This window comes from Parus major, chromosome 7 (assembly GCF_001522545.3).
Source record: "Parus major isolate Abel chromosome 7, Parus_major1.1, whole genome shotgun sequence".
Taxonomy (NCBI): Eukaryota; Metazoa; Chordata; class Aves; order Passeriformes; family Paridae; genus Parus; species Parus major.
This window is the reverse complement of record NC_031776.1, coordinates 21,796,509-21,813,254: the sequence shown is the minus strand read 5'-3', so window position 1 is coordinate 21,813,254 and position 16,746 is coordinate 21,796,509. Positions and strand designations below refer to the sequence as shown.

General features: G+C 57.6%; 2 protein-coding genes across 3 annotated transcripts in view; one reads left to right on the top strand and one right to left on the bottom strand.

The window, feature by feature from the left end:
* Positions 1-3,959, top strand: part of ASIC4 (acid sensing ion channel subunit family member 4) — a 28,939-nt gene extending 24,980 nt beyond the window's left edge. Inside the window, exons 6-10 of one of the 2 annotated variants that reach the window (XM_015635536.2) lie at positions 95-248; positions 636-727; positions 1,047-1,126; positions 1,437-1,541; positions 1,823-3,959. In XM_015635536.2, coding sequence (XP_015491022.1) covers positions 95-248; positions 636-727; positions 1,047-1,126; positions 1,437-1,541; positions 1,823-1,942 — 551 coding nt within the window. In that variant the 3' untranslated portion in view covers positions 1,943-3,959. The remainder of the gene's footprint in view (positions 1-94; positions 249-635; positions 728-1,046; positions 1,127-1,436; positions 1,542-1,822) is intronic. The other variant, XM_033516138.1, reaches the window with a different exon arrangement.
* A 4,996-nt stretch (positions 3,960-8,955) lies between these two features.
* Positions 8,956-14,126, bottom strand: CHPF (chondroitin polymerizing factor). The gene is made up of 4 exons (XM_015633933.2): positions 13,780-14,126; positions 12,028-12,592; positions 11,660-11,842; positions 8,956-11,234 (listed from the first exon to the last, which is right to left on the bottom strand). Exons 1-4 carry the CDS (start codon positions 14,082-14,084, stop codon positions 9,972-9,974), a joined length of 2,316 nt encoding a protein of 771 aa, XP_015489419.1. The 5' UTR covers positions 14,085-14,126; the 3' UTR covers positions 8,956-9,971.
* Positions 14,127-16,746: the final 2,620 nt, after the last annotated feature.

Here is a 16,746-nt window from a genome sequence, read left to right as displayed (position 1 = left end):
TAGGTGCGGCAGTGGGTGGGCGTCTAGGGGCTGGCTGAGTGCCCCAGGGAGAGGGCTGGAGATTGTGGCTGTGCCAACGGGTGTCTGTCCCCAGATGCAGCAGTGGAGGACAGCCAGGAGCGCTGCAGCTGCCCCACACCGTGCAACCTGACACGCTATGGCAAGGAGATCTCCATGGTCCGCATCCCCAACAAGGGCTCAGCGCGCTACCTCGCCCGCAAGTACAACAAGAATGAGACCTACATTCGGTGAGTTGCCACCAGCACTGGGGTATTCCAGGGGGTGGGCAGGAGGCTGGGGACCTGGGGAACTTCACTCCCCTCCTGGCAGCATGCGAGAGAGGGTTCTGGTATATTAGTCTCTGCAGCATTCCCTGTGCAGGGGAGTTTACACTAGAGCTTCTTCCCAACTTGTCCAATCTTCCCAGCCCCGATGCCAGCACTTGCCCACCCCACTGTCTCTCCTGGCCTGGGACATGCCCCATCAATGTCCCCACTGCACCAGCCTGAATAATTTGCGAGGGCCTTGGGAGCACCAGGGTGCTGTAGGGCTGGGGGACATGGGAGGTTTGTGGGAAGTGGTGGAGGAGGGTCAATGGCCAGCCCTCTTTGCTGAGCACAGTGGTGTCCCCACAGGGAGAACTTCCTGGTGCTGGACATCTTCTTTGAGGCACTCAACTATGAAGCCATTGAGCAGAAGAAAGCCTATGACCTTGCTGGGCTTCTCGGTGACTCCCCTCGCCTTCCTGTGGGGCCCTAAGGCGCGGAGCTCTGGGTCTCAGCCCCGGGAAGACGTGGGTCTGGTGGGGGAGGGATCACACAGAGCAGCAGCCAGTCACAGGCTGGCTGAAGGGTGAAATGCTGCTGACTGTCCCTTATCCCGCATGTCCCCCATTCCTTCCGTGTCCTGCTGACCCTGCCCCATGACTGCCCTGTCCCCCACCATCCAGCAGCCCTGGCACTGCCCACTGACCTGCTGGCCCACCTCAGGCTTCCAGTGGGCTGCACAGCATCTCCTGGTGACGATCTTCCCCTCCTCCTCCCCAGGGGACATCGGGGGGCAGATGGGCCTTTTCATCGGTGCCAGCATCCTCACCATCTTGGAGATCCTGGACTACATCTATGAGGTGTGCTTAGCCTTCAGGGATGTGTCTCGGCAGTGGGTGCAGAGACAGGCTTCCTGGGGAGGGCATAAAATGTGTGGCCAATCCTGAGGGCTATAATAGCCCCAAATTAGGGAACACCCAGAGGAAGGCAGTGGGAGGAGAATGGGTCTTCCAGCATTCCTCAATGACCTGAGGACAGGGAGGGCCAAGGTACTGTCCCACTGTCCCTGGGTGAGAAGGGGAGAAGGCAGCAGTTCCATGTAGACTGTGTGTCCACACACAGAGTGCTACCTGTGTGCAGGTCTGGGTCTGACCCCTCATCTGCATGCAGGTGATCCGAGATAAGGTGAGCCGGGTCCTGCGCCGCTCCAAGCCACCTCTGAAGAAGCCCTCGGGCAGCATTGCCACACTGGGATTGGAGGAGATGAAGGACCAGGTACCCCTGCAGGGCTGGGCTGCCTGGAGGCTTTGAGGATGGGGCCTGGCCATGTGTCTGCCCCCCACTCCAGGGGGGAAGGGACATCATCCCAAGATCAAGAGTCTGTGTGGTTCTGCATTTGGTGGCTTTAGGCTGCAGGGTCAGAGCAGTCACAGGGAGGCAGGGAGTTGGGTGTCCCCCGGGGAGCTCCTGTGCACAGGCTGTGATGGGTGGGAAGACTAGGGAGGTGGCTGTGTGCATGGAGTCTGTGCCCATACTATTGACTGCTATCCCCACAGAGCCCCTGTGAGACACTGGGTCGGCACGTGGAGGGCGCCTACAATGCGGGCATCCTGCCCAACCACCACCACCGCCACCACTACCCTCACCAGGGAGTCTTCGAGGACTTCGCCTGTTAGGCAAGATTGGGACTGGGGGGCAGCCCCCTGTCACCCCCTCCCCAGCGTTCTCATGGAGAGGGACCACGGCACTGGGTGAGGTGGGCACAGGCCCTGCCTCCCCCACCCCACTGCCAGGACCAGCCACACCGTTCGCCCCCAGTGATGCCACTGGAGCTGCTTCAGCACCGGCACTGGAGCAGCCCCCCGGCCCTTTTGCCTGTCCCCTCTGCTTGCCCCTAGCACGTGGGCTCAGCCCAGTTTCAAGCACACAGCATGGAGGGGCATGGGCATGCCAGGGGGTTTGGGGGAGCAGCAGGTGTGGGCCAGAGAGGCCCTGGTGCTGCAGAACATGAAGGGGGTAAGCTGAGGTTCCTGTGATCCCCTCCAAGTCCTCCCCTGCTGACCCCTCCTGGATGGTGGTCTCTGCCCTGCATGGTTTTCCCCAGGAGAGAGACATGCCTGGAACAGCTTCCCTCTGCCCGGGAACCACCTCTCCCCCTTCCTACTGCAGGGCAGGGCAGCGTTGCAGGGCACCCCTCTGAGCAACATGGCCCCCGTGGCCAGCCCAGGGACACCCCAACTGCAGCCACACCTGCATGGCACCACCTTGACCCCTGGCACCACCACCACCACTGTGACACACCCCTAAACATCTGCCTAACCTTGCCCAACCTCACGCAGTCTCTCAGGGCTGCAGCCCCTCCATCACTGTTCCCAGCCAGACCCCTGCACTGTGACTCCCCCTGCCACTCCAGTGTTGGCCCCCAATAATCCCCAGTCATTTCAGCACTGCAAACCTACTGCCTCCCCTTGTCTCCTGCCCCAATCTGTTGTGAACCCATCCTCTCCTTGCCCAGGTATTGCCCAGAGTGGCTTATCCCCTGCTGTAGCTGCCTGGCACAGCCCAGGCAGCACGGCAGGTCCTGCCCTCACTCCCTGCCTGTTGCTGCTCTTTTGCACCGTGCACGTACCCCTTGCCATGCTCCCAGCCCCAGGTGCTGAGCACCCGTTGTGCCTCCCCCAGACTGTACATGGTTAGGAGGGTGCTCTGTGCCCAGCACCACCCAGACAGCCACAGTCCAACCCGCTGGCCGGAGCATTGGCCAAAACTGGCACCCACAGTCCTCCTGCCTGCCCTGAGATGGCGGGACCCATGGCAGGACGCACGGCAGGACCCGCAGCACTCCCCCTGTCCTGTTGTACATTGCCTCCACCCCCTCCACTGTAGCAGCAGACACCAGCGCAGGGCAAACTGCCCCAAAATATCTCAGGAGGGGGGGCGAGCTGGCAAAGCCCCCCTCAACACACACACTTGGCAGAGGGGGACCCCAGGGCAGGAATCTGGGACCTCTGGGGAAGGCTGGGGTTGAGCCAGGCAGCCTCTGGCCCTGCTGGTTTGGTCCCCATCCCTGGTGCCCACAGATGGAACGTGGCCATGCTGTGCCGTGCCCAAAGCCATAGATGCAGGAGGAGCCATCATCCTTGCAGCCCACACATGGGAGGCACAGGGCAGGGACCAGGGCACCAGCAGCCCTGGCTCTTGGTATGCATGGTCCAACAGCTCCCTCAAAGTATACACCCATGTGTAAGCATGTTCCCTGTGGGTCCAAACACCCAGCTGCGTGGTGCCCCATGTTCCCCTGAGTGGGGGGATATACAGTGAGCCTCCCAGGAGGCCAGCCACACCGCTTCTCCCCAGGGAGCCCTCCAGAGCACCCCGTGTTGGCTCCCCATGGGGTTCCCATAAGCCAACCTGCAAGCAGGAGGGTCCCCAGAGGGGTGCCACATGTTATCCCAGGAACGTGCCACGGCCATGCCAGCCAGCCTTACACCACGGTCCCCTGCGGCAAGTGGGGGGTGCAGGATGTGTCCCCTTCCTGCCAGGCAGAGCAGCAGGCCTGAGCGGGGTGGGCATGGGCACCATGGTGGGAGGGCCAGCACAAGCCATCCTCGTGCTGGTGTGAATGTGAGAGATGTGCGTCACTGTTTTATAAATGTACAAATGCTCCCTAATAAAGAGGCACAAGTAGGTCCAGAGATGCCTGCGAGGGCTGATGGGGCAGAGATGGGTGAGACACCACCCCAGAGGAGAGGTGGTGGTGGGACACAGGGAACACTTTACAGCCCTGTGCTCATATACGAGGGCTGCAGGGTGAAACTCAAACAGGGGAGGACAGAGGATGGGTGGAGGGGAAGGGGGGCCCTGCTGGGACTTTCACTGGCAGAGGTGCACCTCCAGTTCCTGCCTTCTCCAGAACTTTCTCCATCTGCCTCAGCTACCCTGCAGCACAAAGGGGACACAGTAGGAAACAGAAGCTGACCTCTTGGTGAAGGCTGCCAGCACCAGGCACCACAGATTTCCCTCTAAACCAGTGAAGGCTGAAAACGCCCGAGCTAGCTGGGACAGAGGGCCACGTCCCACAGCTCACACCATGCCCAGTGAGAAGAGCACTGAGCCTGGGTGCTAAAGGGAAAAGCAGGGAAATAGCTACATCCTCCACATCTTGTTATCAACAAGAGGATTGGATCCCTTTGGAATGAGACTGTCCCTGGCACCAGATTCTGACCCATTTGCCCCTCCAGGATGCCCCATCATTTCATCAGCACCAAGACAGTAACTGGGAGCTCATGGTACCTCCTGCTCTACAGTGAAGATGTGTCACAGGAGCTCAGCAAAGAGCAAGATTGTGCGGTGAGCCCATGAGGTTCTTCCTCAGGGTGTCCTCCAGCTCCTCCAGCACTATGCACATGAGTGAAGCATGGCAGAAGGAAAGGCTGAGCTTCATGCATGGCCCATCCTGGCTTTTATGCCAACAAAGCAGCCTCAGGATCATTCACAGGAGCCCTGTAGTGATGACCTAATGAAGATTTGACATATATTTTTCTCTGTTACTTTCGGCACCTCTATTATTTAATTTGATAACTTGCAGGTGCTATCTGGAAGTGACAGCTCCTGTAGGGTCTCCCACTTCTGCAAACAGGACAGGCAGATGACATGAACCCAGCACCACCCCCTACCTGTGACATGCCTCATGTCCCAGCACAGATGGCACTGGGCTGAGGAGGACCAGTGGGACAACCCAGGTTTAGTGTCCCAGGGTCAACCACAAACCCCAATGCTGTGGCTCCTGGGTGCCACCTCTCCTGCTGTGCCTATTCAAGGGCCACAAGGGGCTTGGTCATCCCCAGAGATGGAGATGCTGCCACCTGGGGCTCACCCAGCACAGCACTGCTTGAAACACTTGTAATGAACCACATGAAATAGCTGGGGCATAATTAGAAGGGGATCCACTACAGTGAAACAGGCCCTTAATTTTAATGAGCACAGTGCTCTGGACAAATTCCAAGTACCTGCTCGCAGCAGGACCGTCTGTGCTGGCGACAGAAGCTGTCGCCATAGAGGTGACAACCCCAGAAGACACAGCAGGAGTGGCAGCAGGGAGTAGGCACCTGGATGGAGCAGGCAGAAAAGATCTCTTCCATCTATGGGGCAGGCATCTCCTCTGGGCACTATCCAACATGCCTCCACTGCCATGAACAGTAATTACAGCTGTTCTCATAGAAAAACTACCTTTCAAAAGAAAAAAAACAAAAACCATCCGGCTTGGGAGCAGAGGGCTTGGAAGTAAGCCCTGAAATGCAATGGGACATGTGGCCTCACTTCTGTCACCTCCTCCCCAAGTATCTCCTGCCTGGAGATGCTGATGATGACAGGCAACACCTGGAGAAAGGAGTGACTCTCAGCATGTCTATATGACGTGCAAATGCCAAGCTCACTGCTTTGCTCTTTGATCATTTGCCCATGACTCCCTTGCTGGAAAAATGGACTGGTGGTGCCAATCAGTTGGGCCAGGCAAGGGACACACAGCACACACTTTCCAGCACTCAGCCCCTGACAGTGGGCAAGGAGGCTGGAAAAACCAAGGAGGCAATTAAAATAGAAGTCCAAGCAGCCTGCCTGCATCTTCCCCCAGTACCAGAGCTTCAGGGTCTTGCATTCTGCCAATGCTGGCATGGTGTGGACCCAGAGGGGACATCCCTGGGCACAGCCAGATATGCTGACACCCCATGGAAGGAAACCCCTGCAGGCAGGCACACACTAACAGCAGCTCTGCCTGTACCTACAGCTTTCCTTCTTCATTGGAATGCTCTGATTTCCCTGAGCTTGTACAGAAAAAGCCCTAACCAAAGCCCCTCACACACTCCAGAGGGGCTAAGCAGTTTGTTGGACATCCAAGGCGTTTGGATGTAGGCACAGCTTGGCACCTCCCTGTCGGCTCCTCCTCAAGCAGACCAGCTTCTTCTGCCTTCACTTAAAGACAGGAGGAAATGTTTGCTGGAGTTGGGTCCTGGCATGTGGTCAGGAGCTGCTCCTGCAGGACAAGCACCACTGGTCCCTTCCAAAGAAAGCACAGGGAAGAAAGGGCATTGCATTTTCTCTCACCCTCCTGCTCTTTCCTGGCATGGCCGCAATTCCCATATCCTCCCAAAGGTCAGCCATCAAACTGATTAATATTGCTGGGGCTGAAGTAGCTTTGCCACAGAGCTTAGCACAGCCTGAAGTGACCCAAGCAGTGCTAGAGAAGTAGGTTTTGCCTTCTCTGCTCACAGGCTCACTGTTGTGTTTTCATACACAGGAAAACTAACTACAGGGCAGGGGGCAGGGGAGAACGGCAGTAGCTTGGATTTTCCCGTTTGAGTCTGTTTCCTTGCCACAGTGCAGAAATAAGAGAGGAGGCAGGAGGGAAGGCAGGTGCCTACCCAGGCCCAGTGTATTCAGACATTCCCTCTTGTGCTTCAGAATGCTCTGAACCACCCCTTCACTCTCTCTTCTGAAAAGCTTTCCAAGAGGAAGTTCCTCTGTCTCTCCTGCTTGCTGTGGTGAGCCAGCAACACTTACAAAATTTCCACAAGGGAAGCAGAAGCCTACAACACAAGAGACAAATTTTCTCCTGCCTCATTTGTAAAATTGACCTTTCACTGCCCTGCCTCCACAACTGGATAAGTGCAAAAATCTACAAATTGTATGAAAGTACTGAAGAGGGATCACAGAACATCTCTGTTTTCTCAGCCACCCACATCAGCACCCAGAGCTGTTCCTCCCACCCCTTGCAAAGGTGTCACTGTCCCAGTCTGGCACCCTGCCTGCACCTGCCAGCCCAATGAGGGCAGGAGAGGGGCAGAGTGCACCTGTGCCCATGTCCCTATTGTCACAGGTCTCTGCCACATCCCTGGGAGCACAGATGGCACTCACTTCACAGCCAGCACTCACCTTGCTTGTGTCACCAACCCCCTGCCTAAAGTTTTGCATATCCTTCTTTGGGGTTTCATCATGTTTTGATGCTGCAAATAGCATGGCAAACACTAAAACAACTTCAAACTCTGCCAGCTCCCTTGAAAAGGGAGCAGTAAGCATGCTGGGAGTGCCAAAAGCACTGTCATTTGCTCATACATATGTCAGAGCAGGGAGCCTCTGCTGGTATTGATAGCGCAGAGTGTTAAGTATGCAAATACCTCTAACTCGGTCTGGGTAAACAGTGGTGAGCCAAGAGCAACTTTATCCAGACCGTCTCATGATAATTAAATGACAATTCTGGGTTGTTTTTTTTTCACAGTCAACTTGATTTAAAGCTGCTTTATTACCATTTGGATACTTTTCTAATGCCTAATCACATCTGACTACTTGGTCCGCTTTTCAGAGGATAACTGTATCTGTAACAAACCTGCATTTGCCTCCGCTCCCTCTGCCCCAGATTTACACTTGAAGGGAATTAAGGATATGCTTAGGGAAGATCAAAAATAGAAGTACTCAGAACAAGCTAGCAGTTACTGTCTGAAATATAATAAAATTATATTTAAACATATACACTCCTACACCATGGATACAGACTGGAACAGGAAGAGATGAATGTGGTATCCTTGGAAAAGGCACACCACAGAACCCAGGGGCTCTCCATGAGTTTTGCTGAGCACTAGCAGCCTTGATAAGTAATAGAGAGTAGGTTCAGTTAATTTTCTTGGGGGTGTCTCTTTGATACATGTATTTCATGAGACACAATAAAACATGATGAGTAAAGGGCTGGTGGGAAGGACACATGGAGTCACAAAAATCATGCCTGGAGCAGGCAGCATGGGCAGGGGTCACAGTCCTTAAGCCTCATAATGTAAATAGGAACTGTAGGTGATGAAACAGTCCAGGACAGGACCACAGTGCTCTACCCAACTAAGAACTGGAAAACACAAGTGCTGAGAAGCCCTGAGATGTAAAACAGCTCAAAAAAGAGTGAGAGCAATGCAGGAGAGTAGATCCAACACCAGTGATTGAACACAGTGCTTCTGGCCTGGGAGTTGCCTTCAGAGCTGATCCCAGATCCTGGACTGCAGAGCTCACCTCACCTGAGCAGCCAGCCTCTGCTCTGCCATGGGCCAGGAGTCCCCTGTTACTCATATACAGACCACAAAGGCTGTTACAGAGACAGCAGATGTGGGAGAACACACAGCTGCACCAGCCCTTCACTGGTGTTTTTCCACCCATAGACAGGTCTGAGGAGGACTGGTCAGTGGGACCACAAGTTTGCAGCAACAGGAAAGGCACAGCACTCAGCCCGTTGCACCAGATTTCCCATGTCAGGGAGCTCAGCATCCTGCCATACCAACAGTGATGGCAGCAGGTAGCTGCAGCAGGTAGCTACAGCAGGATAGCTCCAGAGACCGTGAGCATCAGAGGGAGTGCAGGACTCCTGCTGCAAGCCACAGGGGTTCAAGCAGGTATTTCCAAGTGTCTGCTTGGCACAACATCTGCCAGCCTGTGCATAAGGCAATGGGCTCCCTCAGCCTCCTCAAGAAGAAGCAGGCATCTCCCTGCTCAGGTAAAGGATGTTGCAAGTGCTTGGGGAAAGAAGCATTTCTGTAAGGAATCTGTCCAGTCAGGTGCAGACAGAACTTATATAAGCACCCAGCACCTACCACCACAGAGACCCCCAGCAGAACACCCATAGTTGCTTCAAGAGAGAATCAGCCAGACTCACCAGTATTTCTCTCCATTTTATTAGTGTAAATGCACCCCCCATCCCCCCTCCTTTCCCCCTATTAAATACAAACCAGGAGCAGAGAGCGGCTCCTCAGTCACTTTCTCCTTAGGAGATGCACAGCCAAGCCCTCTGCCATGCCCATCAGTGTCAGGCACAATGTCCCTTGACCCTGAGGGCAGCCCCACAGTGGGGAGGGATCCCACCTCTGTCAGGAGGCTCTCGTCTGAGGGCTGTGACCTCCGACGTCCTATCAATACTGCGAAGGCCGAAGCGGCCTGGGTCATGGTTCCCATGGGGAGCAGCTCATGGTACGTGAAATCAGCAGGATCCCCTCTGGCACCCCCTACACCCACCAGCCCCAGGGGCCCAAGTTCTTCACACTCCAACCAGCCAGGAGCACTCCAGCTCATTGCCAAGTGGCAAAATGCCAAAACCAACATCCTTATTGCTCTTTTGGGATGGGATGTGCCCCATTCCACTGTCCAAGCTTGTGGCAGGCACAGGGACGTTCCTCCCTGTACAACCAGGCCAATGCTCCAAAGGAGCAACGGGCACAGTCCTGTCCCAGGACACTGGGGAAACTACAAGGGATCACTCCAGGTCCTGTGGCAGTCACGGCCCTGCAGAAGGGAGACTTTGGGTCTACATTCCTCCAGTTAAGGGGGGACAGCAAGAGACAGGGCAGCTCATCTCCACAGTGCCCAGCAGCAGGGTCAGGACAGAGGGATGAGGACAGCAGCCACCACCTCTGGATGAGGAGCCAGGCATTCCAGCCTGCAGCTCAGTGACTCTCACCCCATCCTGCCCGGGGTCTGCACAGCCATGGCTGCTCGAGAAAGACCCAGGCACCCTGGGCTGGCAGACCCCGGCCTGGGGAGCCCCAGTGGGGCAAGTCACGAGCTTGGACACCAGCAATCTCTGCAGACACTGCAGAAGGAAGACAAATTTGGGCCGAAGAAGTGGAGTTGGGCAGGCAGGCATAACATGGCAGGGCCAGCCCCTCCACCATCCAGGGTTCAGGTGCTGTTCCCCTGCTCCTGCTCAAAAAGGACCATGGCCAACTGGGAGCGAGAGCCTACACCCTCCAGGCTGCTCTGCACACAGCGGTGGTAGATGTCCTCACTGAGCCGGGGGTTGCACGCCTGGTGCCGGTAGCGCTGCAGCAGGGCAGGCTCCACAGCCCGGAAGACGTGGAGGTTGGAGTACTTGATGAACATGTCGTAGATGTCCAGGGTCTCCAGGATGTCCTCATTCTCCTGCACGTCCCCCGCCATGCGGGTGCGTGCTGCCATGTAGTCGGCGTTGTAGAAGCAGGCTTCGTTGAAGACGTCACGGTCAAAGCGCCCCATGTCCCTCAGCAGGTCCAGCGTCGTGGGTGGCACCTGGTTGTGGTAAGCAATGGCTGGATTGTAGCCCTGGAAGTGGATGGGGAAGAAAACCTGCCAGTTGTTTATGGTGTTCATCCGGCAGCGGTTAAGGAAGTCAATGGTGACCTCTGTTCCCACGCCAGCCACAAAGAAAAGTGTGTCCACAGGATGCTTCTTGGAGATAATGTCCATGACCTTGATTTGGGAGGGTGCATCTGTCTTAACACTGATCCACGGGATCTTTACCTCTGCATATTTGCGCTCATACTCGGTGATCTGGGACTTCACAGAGGCAAAGATGTCATTCTGAGTGACCTGCTGGGCCTCAAAGGGGTCATAGATGAAGAGGAAGGTGAGCACTGCATTCTCACTGCTCTCAAAAGCGGCTGCCGCATAAGCCTCCAGAAAGCGAGCAGCGTAGTCCCGGTCATGAGCCGTCAGCGGCAGGATGACATTGATGCGACTGGCCTCTGTCACATAGGGCATGGGGATGATCTCCACCTCGCTGAGGGGCCGCACCAGGTGCACTCGCTTAGTGACGGAGCGGCTGTGCCCCTTCTGGGTGACCACCTCCACCTGAAGGTCCAGCGTGTACTCCATGCCGCGCGTGGGGTCGAAGCGCCGGTACCCATTCACCAGCTGCTGTTTGCGGACGTGGAGCACTGGCTGGTACTTGCGGTTCAGCTCCTCCATGGCCGTGGCCACCACATCGGCCACATCCGCCAGATCTGCACCATGCAGCTCACACTTGGGGGAGCCATCCACACAGGCATAGACCTGCTCCTCTGTGAAGTAGTCCCAGCGCAGCACCTCAAAGCGAGTTTTGGGCTGGAATGGCGGTGGGATGCCAATGGGCCATGTGGCGACGTGGTCCCCATCTGCAGACAGGCTGCTGGCGTTCTGGATCTCCATCTGCAAGACAAGAGATGGGGGAGTGAGAGCCAAGGCAGGCACAAGCAGGTCTTCCAGCTCTGGCAGCACTCAAGCTGATTTCTGATACGCAGAGATTAGCCAGAGCTGGCTCAAAAAGCAGTGCCAGAACAACTCTGCCCTCAACCAGACTCCTGTTCAGCACCTCAGGTTTTCTCCCCCACCCTATCCAGCCTTTGTGACAGACCTCTCCACCTTTCTGGCTTCATCACCCTGAACCACCTCATCATCTCCAGGACCCACCTAGGTCCAAAGCTGCTTCCCAGACAGCACCACTGCCTCTGTAGCCACATGAGCTCAGCTGATGCTGTCCAACAACAGGATCAGGTGAGAATCCCACAGAGAAACCAGAAAGCCCACCAGGATGATAAACAGAACCGATACCTCCCAGCCAAGCCTGGTCTCACCTGGAGCTGCTGGATCTCCTGATAGGTTCTCTCAAGCTCCACCTGTGCAAAGTACTTGTGCAGGCGGTACATCTGGAGGGGATCCAGCACAGGGTGGACAGTGAAGGCGGTCTGGAAACGGAGGTCGGTCTCCCGTTCAGGGTCTGCGTTCTTCCCCAGCTCAAAATAGTGGTAATGCAGACCCTGTGCCAGCCAGGAGAGATAGGTCACAGCCAGCCCCAACCTGTACTCCCACACCACCAGATGCCAGCACAGCAAGTTCAAAGGATGTCAGGGTGCAACAGCTAGTCCTCCCAGGGTTGAGAGAGCCCACAGGGAGGAGGGAAAACACTGGGCTAGGATCCAGCCATCTCTGCTGCAGGACCTACCTCATGTTCCTCAGCACAGCTGACACCTGTGTAGTCAATGATGCAGCGGCCCAGCCATTCATCAGGCCGGGCACTGAGGATGTCATTGCGACAGCTCTCCAGGTGCTGCTGCAGGAGCAGGAGGAGGCTGCGGGACAGCAAGTAGCCAAACCCTCCATAGCAGTAACGTCCCTCAGTGTCCCCACCGATGAACTCCTCAGGACGACCCAGGTAGAGGTGGGTGTCAATGCTGAGGTGGGCAACCAGGCGGCTGATGCGGTGCGCCTCCGTGTAGGTATCATCCTGCACCAGGAAGAACCAGTCAAAATCGTTCACGTAGTGGTCCAGAAGGTACCTGACGGTCTGGTACATGTTCCAGATGGGCCTCTCATCACTGTGTGTCACCACTGTCATGCCATGGGGCACCTTGCGGCCCCGTGTGCCTGTGAAGTACACCAGGCGCTCCAGGCGATGGGCCAGCGTGCGGTTGACAGCCACCCCCAGTGTGTTCAGGGTGCTCTTGGAAGTCAGCACACCCACGAAGAGCCGCTGCCGCATCCCCAGCTCTGTGCTGATGTACCGGGTCCTGCAAGAAGACAATGTATGATCTCTAGGGCACTGCAACCCACCCCAGCCTGCACCCTCCCTGCTGTAACCAATGGCACCGACCTCAGCTCCTCTGCAGGAACTGCTCCCGGGCAGTTCGGCCTCTTCAGCCATGCACAAAACACATCACCCCACTACTCTAGTCACCAGCTACTACTACACCTGTGTCAGAGGCACTGCTGAGCATTTTAATGAGGTTCCCTGTCAACTTGAGACCAAAGGAGACCCTACCTTCCCATAAGCTGGCCAGTCCAGCTCGAAACAAATGCTCTCAAAAGGCTGAGCACAGCTAAAAGCAGGACACAGGGCTGCACAACCCAACTCTAGCAAGGACATGACCCACCAGACACCCCAACCATGAGGCCAGCCGCAGCCAGGTCTGAAATGGGAAGCACCTTCCTGCCACCCCTGCCAGTCATACTACTCTAAAGCAGGCAGGCAGGCGAGCCCGTGCTGCCCTCCCTGGGGAAGCCAAGCCTCACACAGCTTGCTGAAGCCAGCAAGAGGGCTGGTTGTGTCCCCCTCCCCACCACGGCCCCCAGCTGTTGCACTCACAATGACTTTCAGGTTTAATTCTCCCAGTCTGGCGCAGTAGCAGGAAGCGACCCCCCCCATCACGTCCCCCAACCGCCGCCTGGTACACAGTGGCCCCATTCAGCCCCCTTCATCCGCCCACCACCTCGCCAGGACAAGGAGGCCCTTTCACTGCCTATTCCCTGACATCCAGGGGACGCTGGGATGGGGCTGCAGCCGACTCCGGAGCAGGCTGGCGTTCGCAGCACTGGGTGGGGACATGCCACCACGGGAGGGGTCCCTGCGCAGACTGGAGGGGACCGTCGCAGGGTGCCCGGCAGCACGTGCTGCAGCAGGCAACCTCCGCACAGGGGCACCGGCATGGGCAGGAGGCTCTTCGCTGAGAGCACGGTGAAGTCTGGCACAGGGGAGGAAAGGAAGCAGCTGGGAAAGGCACTCTCAGTGAGGAAAAACCCGTCGGCAGCCCTAGGTGGCTGAATGGAAAGCAAAAAATACCGCTAAGCCTTCTGTAAGGGTCCCCAGCCCCGACAAGGCAGGTACCTGAAGCTCGCCCGCAGCTACCCCCAGATAAACCCTGGTGAGCGGCGGCCCAAGTCCCCCAGCCCGGCCCGGCCCGGCCCGGCCCCCCCGCACCTGACGGCCTTCTTGGCGGCCCTGCCGGGGCTGGGTGGGCGGTAGGGCACGACGCGGGGCTCCCAGTTGTCAGCGCCCAGCGCGGCGGGCACGGCGTTGGGCCTGCGCGCCGCGTTGCCGTTGGCGGGGCCGGGGGGCGGCGCGGGGCCGCCGTCGGGGTGCGGGTGGGTGGCGGGGCGCGGCGGCGGCCCGCAGGGCTCCTCCACCCAAGTGACGCTGAGCAGGCTGAGGGTGAAGCCCAGCGAGACGCCGATGGCGACGGGCCCGGCGGGCCGCAGCACCGACAACACCAGCGACAGCCGCATGGCCGGGACGGGACCGCGACCGGGACCGGCTGCCGCTGGCGGCGCCGCCGTCCGACGTGTCACCCGCGGGCCCCGCCCTGCCGCGCGTCACCCGCCCCTACCAATGGCCCGCGCTGCCACCGACGCGTCACGGAGCGGGGCGGCCAGTAGGGGCGGGGCAGGCGTGGGGGCGGGGTCAGGTTGCCGGGAGACCACGGGGCAGCGGCCGGGCCGGGGGCGGCGCGGCGGGACTGCCCCGCACCCCGCACCCCGCACCGGCCACCCCGCACCCCGCAACCGGCACCTCATACCGGCAACCCCGCAACCGGCACCCCGCGTCCGCCACCACGCACCCCGCACCAGCGCCGGCTGTGGGGCGGCAGGGCAGCTCCTTAGGCCCCGGCTGCCGGCTCACATAGTCTATGCGGGAAGCTCATCCGCCGGGGACCGGCACCTCAGAGGGCTTTAGGGCGCATTTTCCCGGCCTTTTGTGCCCGCCACACGGGGACCTCCGCTGAGTCGTGTGTCCCCTCCTCGGGACAGCCCAAACCACGGCGCTGGTCGATTAATGATGGGCTTGAACCGCCACGTTCCCCAGTCCGCTGCCCGAGGGTCGTCCCCTCGGTGTGGGTGGTGGCTGAGTCCTCGGGAAGAAGAGTGGGGCTGAGTGTTTGAGGTCAGAGCAGCACGGTGTGGGCTGCGGGCTGCAGGAGGCAGCTGGGCACGCCGGGTGCCTGGGGAGCAGGCGTATCAGGAGAGCTAGCGGTGGCTGCAGGATTTTTGGATGCACGGAATCAAGCCGTCCCGGGTCAGGAGAAGGGCAGGCAGACATCAGGAGATCCCAGCAGCAGGGACCTTTATCATGTGTTTCAAATGGGAGTAAAGGAAGCTCCTCCAGCTGGGGTCGGGTCACCATCCCACTCTGAGCTGTTTTGCAGCATAGATCCGACATCGAACCGGCCGCCAGGAAGAGCCCCTGCGACAGACTAAGCTGAAGGAACAGTGTCAGGGCAGAGTTTGCTGCACAAACGGAGCTTCCAGCACAGGAATGATCCAAACCAGAAGCTGCAAGACAAGAAGCCCTACATGGCCACTCAGTTCCAGGCATTGCTGAATAAGGACAAGAAGGAGGACCTTTCCACCCTTTCCCAGCCCATGGCTTCACTTCCACAGCCTTGCATCTGCTGGGACTCTCAAGTGCCTCTGGATTTACTCGGGGCAGGGAGTCCATTCAACCCTCCCCATGAAACAAAGCCCGATTGCCCTGGGGAGCACCAGCAGCCACAGAGCACTGCAGGGCAATGAGGGTACGTGGGGACCCACTCAGCTCCAGGATCTCTTTCATTTTCTAAAACAAAGCAGCCTGTTTTCATCAGAAAGTGGTTGGCAGCATCCCACCCCCCTGAGATACTAGACCATCATCCGAGCCTGGCTGCTTTTCATAGGCCTTTTTACTCTTGAATAGACCAAGACAAGCAATAGGCAAAAGCGGTCACGTGGATGGCAGTTTAATGAAGAACATAAAAACTAGAATCAGAGAGAAAGCAATGGGATGAAGAGACAGCAGAAGGAAAAAGGTGCAGAGCTAAGAAAGGAACAGAGATTTTCCATGCACAAAGGCGAAAAAACAGCCATGATGATAAAAAATACCAAAGTATCCTGTTTCTGTACATACTGAAATGCATTAGAAGTAGATGTATTTCATTTCCTTTATGGGTTGGAATATTTAACTTTAGCCAGCTTATACAAACCCAGATCATTTTATGTGAGTGATGAGAGGTTTCATTCTGAAATAACCCTGTTGATCTGAACTTATACTCAGAGGTGCAGATCAGAAAAAGTAATGAAGTGTGCAGACTCTTAGCTCAGGAAACACACAGGGAAGCTGAGGGCAGAGCACACACCTCCCCAGGGCTTGCCTGGCAGTGGCTGAGCCCAGGGCCCCCATGCCTGGCGGCCTTGGAAAATTCTGTAGGGAAGCAGTAGGAAGGCAGCAGTGCCGTTCCTCCAGCAGCCCCTTCTCAGCCCCCTGCCAGCTGCAGCTCCCGCTTTTGTCTCCCTAGTGTTGGCATGGGCTTGAGAAGGGGCTGCCAGGGGGAACAGCGGCTGCTGCCAAGAGTCTTCTGTGTGCCAGGATTTCCCGGGGGTCCCTAGGCACTACAGCCAGGAGGTGCCAGCTCCAGAGAGCTCTGTCTCTGTGGTGCACCCCACCTGCTTGCCATGCTCTCATCCATTCATGGGGGACAGGTGGGCAGCTGCTCTAGACGCCCCTGATGTGCATTTTCCCTCTTGAATGCAGGCACTCCAGTCTCTGTGACCCTGACACAGCCCCTTGCCAGGGCCACTGCCAGGTCCCACCTGACACAAGCTTATCCTGCAGCTCCCACATCCACACCCCTGCACCTGTACTGCTCTGTCCCTCCACACTGTGCCAAGGGGCTTGCAGCCCTCGCAGCTGCTGCCCACTGAGCACATGGCACACATGGCCCAGCCCAGGCTGTATTGTGCCACACTGCGCACACAGCCTTGGGCTGCGTCACGCCATGGCACGGGACATGACACCCCGGTGCTGTACACTGTACAATTTACACCCCAATGTGTATACCAATGCACCCCCACTTTACACCCCAATGCACCCCTAATTTACCCCACCTCAGCCCCGCCCCCTGCAGAGGCCCCGCCC

Excerpts from the sequence above, each read along its gene's own strand:
- CHPF (XM_015633933.2), bottom strand. The coding sequence starts at position 14,084 with ATGCGGCTGTCGCTGGTGTTGTCGGTGCTGCGGCCCGCCGGGCCCGTC. Across the intron at positions 12,593-13,779 it reads GCCGCCAAGAAGGCCGTCAG|GACCCGGTACATCAGCACAG; the intron begins GTGCGGGGGGGC and ends GTCTTCTTGCAG. Across the intron at positions 11,843-12,027 it reads GCTGTGCTGAGGAACATGAG|GGTCTGCATTACCACTATTT; the intron begins GTAGGTCCTGCA and ends TGGCTGGCACAG.